The sequence below is a fragment of the Pteropus vampyrus genome, unplaced genomic scaffold (genome assembly GCF_000151845.1).
Source record: "Pteropus vampyrus isolate Shadow unplaced genomic scaffold, Pvam_2.0 Scaffold484, whole genome shotgun sequence".
NCBI lineage: Eukaryota > Metazoa > Chordata > Mammalia > Chiroptera > Pteropodidae > Pteropus > Pteropus vampyrus.
In genome coordinates this window covers 126,252-129,023 of record NW_011889265.1, presented here as the reverse complement: position 1 = coordinate 129,023, position 2,772 = coordinate 126,252, and the positions used below count along the sequence as shown (strand labels likewise).

The 2,772-nt window shown below is 44.6% G+C and overlaps 1 protein-coding gene across 1 annotated transcript in view; it reads left to right on the top strand.

Moving 5' to 3' along the window:
- SLC25A33 (solute carrier family 25 member 33) overlaps positions 1–2,772 on the top strand; it is a 16,844-nt gene that overhangs the window by 11,125 nt on the left and 2,947 nt on the right. The window contains exons 5-6 of the mRNA XM_023524639.1: positions 1,484–1,550; positions 1,901–1,913. Coding sequence (XP_023380407.1) covers positions 1,484–1,550; positions 1,901–1,913 — 80 coding nt within the window. The remainder of the gene's footprint in view (positions 1–1,483; positions 1,551–1,900; positions 1,914–2,772) is intronic.

The following is a 2,772-nucleotide window of genomic DNA, read 5'->3' as shown; positions in this document are numbered from 1 at the left end:
TGTTTCTTTGACCACTAAAGCTTTTTATTCTCCCTCAAAATATACATGTTCTGTACATGCTAGTTGTTAGTGGTATGCTTCTTTTAAAGGAATTTTAATGTGTTTTCATGTCTCTATTTCATGGAGTTATTTTCTAAAGTTGGAGCTGCTTTTTTCGTGAGTCTCCATGGGACCCAGCACACGCCGTGCACACTTGCCACTTCTGTCCTTACCATTTGGAGTCTACGATGAGAGTTTGGGGCTCATAGTGGAGGTCTTTTAGTGGGCCGGTGACAGATCAGGCCACTCCCGTTCTCTTGAGGGAGTCATTCCACTCACTATAAAAAATTCATAACAGGATTTTTTTCCTCAGGAAATAGTTGGCAAAATACACGGACTCGCAGATTGATTGCTGAGAGGAGGTTATGTCTTTTTATATATAAGGTTCATGTCCATTTAAATAGAAAGGTATTTTAGAGAACTTAATTTGGCGTTTTATGAAAAAGTTCCACCTTCTGCCAGCCTTCAAATGTATACACCAGTTCCGTCTGCCTCTCTTACTCCAAATGGAAGTGCCGGTAACCCCTCTGAGTAGTTGTAGACAATAATTTCGGGAGCCCAGATAAACATTGTAAGCAAAGCTGCTGCACACAGTGAGGCGCTTCTACCGAGGAGGAAGCGTGGGGGCGAGACAGGTCAGTCTTCACTTACGAGACCAGCAGCGAGTTAGCCATGAGCTAAAAGCTATTTTATCAGTTTTGTCACTTTTGCAAAATTAAGTTAGAAGAACCCTTGGAAAATAAAGCGGACCTGGAGGGAGTTTTTTAAACCACTATCTAGGTTCCTGGTATCTAATTAATCTGCTTGGGACAGTAGAGGGGATGAAAAATGTCCCTGTGTGTCAGGCTAATACCATGATACCGCCCTTTCTTTGGCAGGGGGAGGAGGAGGGTGGTTGGTCTGGAACGATTAACAATATTAAAATCGGAGAGACTTACTAAAATAATGGTTTCTATAAGCAGATCAGTCATAAAACTTCAGTTTCCTAAAGTGATTAGTCAGGTATTAACATGTCTAAGTTTGGATTCAAGTAAATGGAGATTTAGTTTTTTTCTGTTTTCAGTTTGATATAAGGTAACAGTTTGGATTAGATCAGCAACTGTTTAAAACAAATTATTTCTGGACCTGAAGCTTATCAAGTGAGTTTTTGGAAGTTTGATTTTTACCGTAGGGACCACTTAACAGAAGTGTCAACAGCACCACCTGGAGGCTGGAAACGCCAGCCAGGGCTCCAGAAACTTGAAAGATTTCTTTTGGGTCGGACATAGTACATTTTCCAGGACTACAGTTTCCGCCCGCAATAGAAATGTAACTGCTTCCCACCACCCATTTTTATTGCTAAACTATTGACAGCCTAATTTCAAAGTTTATCAGACGGAATAGACAATTTTAATCAGCATCAACGGTGTTCAGTGATGACATTTTTCTGTTCTTTTTCCTCCAGCTTTTGTCACAAATTCCTTAATGAATCCTATATGGATGGTTAAAACTCGGATGCAGCTAGAACGGAAGTAAGTTATTAATTGTTCTTTCTTTAATATAAGGGTTCTTGGGGGTTTTTTCCTTCCCGCAGTTCCACCTGCGAAGTGTGAGGTGTACCAAGTCCTTAGCCATCCCCATCCTTGTTTTTTTCTGAACGTGAGCCTGTGTAGAAACGTCTTTGTTTTGAGATTTGTGCTGTCAGGCATCGTGGGGAGACAGACACCACCAGAAATAACACACAAAGGGAGATCGGAAGTTCACCCGGTTGCAACCCCTGAATGGCGTCCTGACTTCCTCTCGGCGAGTGGACCTCTGCCCTTGCCCGACCCACCCCGGTTGGAGCGCTGAGGGCTCTTCTCCAGCTGGCTTCTCTTCCAAGTGGGAAGATGCCAGTAAGGGCAGAACAGCAAACACCTTCAGGTGTCAGAAGGGTCACTTTACTCTCCAGATACACTAGATTTCTGCCCCGAAACTCTTCCCTATGATGCGTGATTCCTTGGTTAGCCTGGTGAAGCCTGTAGGCCTTTTTTAGAATGATATTTTTAGAAGCAATGGAAACCAGTTATTGAAATACAGTTGTTAATGTTTTTAAAATGTATGATTTGGTAATATACACCTCTTCTGTTCAGTAGTAAGTAAATGCACGAGTCAGCTAAGAGCCATTCTGTACATTCTTTCAAATCTACCTAGTAGCGGTCCATGCTCAGGACACTTTAAACTTTGTTTGGGTGGACTCTCTTAACATATCCTTCAACAGTGAGTATTCCTGGCATGCTTCCTGTGCACTAGTCAGTGGGGGAACAGGGAATAAGAAACTCAACTCCAGAAAGAGCTTTACAGAAAATAGAAAGAGTTGTAGGCTGGTGGGATGAGGGGCCTGAAGTATTACAGGACCCTGGAGGGTCCCTAACGCAGTCTAGGCAGGATGGACGGAGAGAGGGAACTGGGGGGCCCCCTGTGGCAGCGACGTCCACCCTACTGTCTGAAAACTAGCCGCAGCGAAGAGTGCTGTAGAGAGGACCCTGTGCCCAGAGAGAGCATCTGGAGGCAAGAAGGTGTCGTTAATCCTGGGCAGCCGAGGGCCGGGAAGTGTGGCGAGAGTGTAGTGAACGCGTGAGTGCTGGAGAGGGAGGGAGTTACAGAAAGACGGCTGGAGAGTGAGCGGAGGCCATGTCCTCAAAAGCCCTGGGAAGGAATTTGGAGTCGGGACCTGGGCTTTCTCTTTGAGGCAGAGGAGAGCCATTAGAGCAG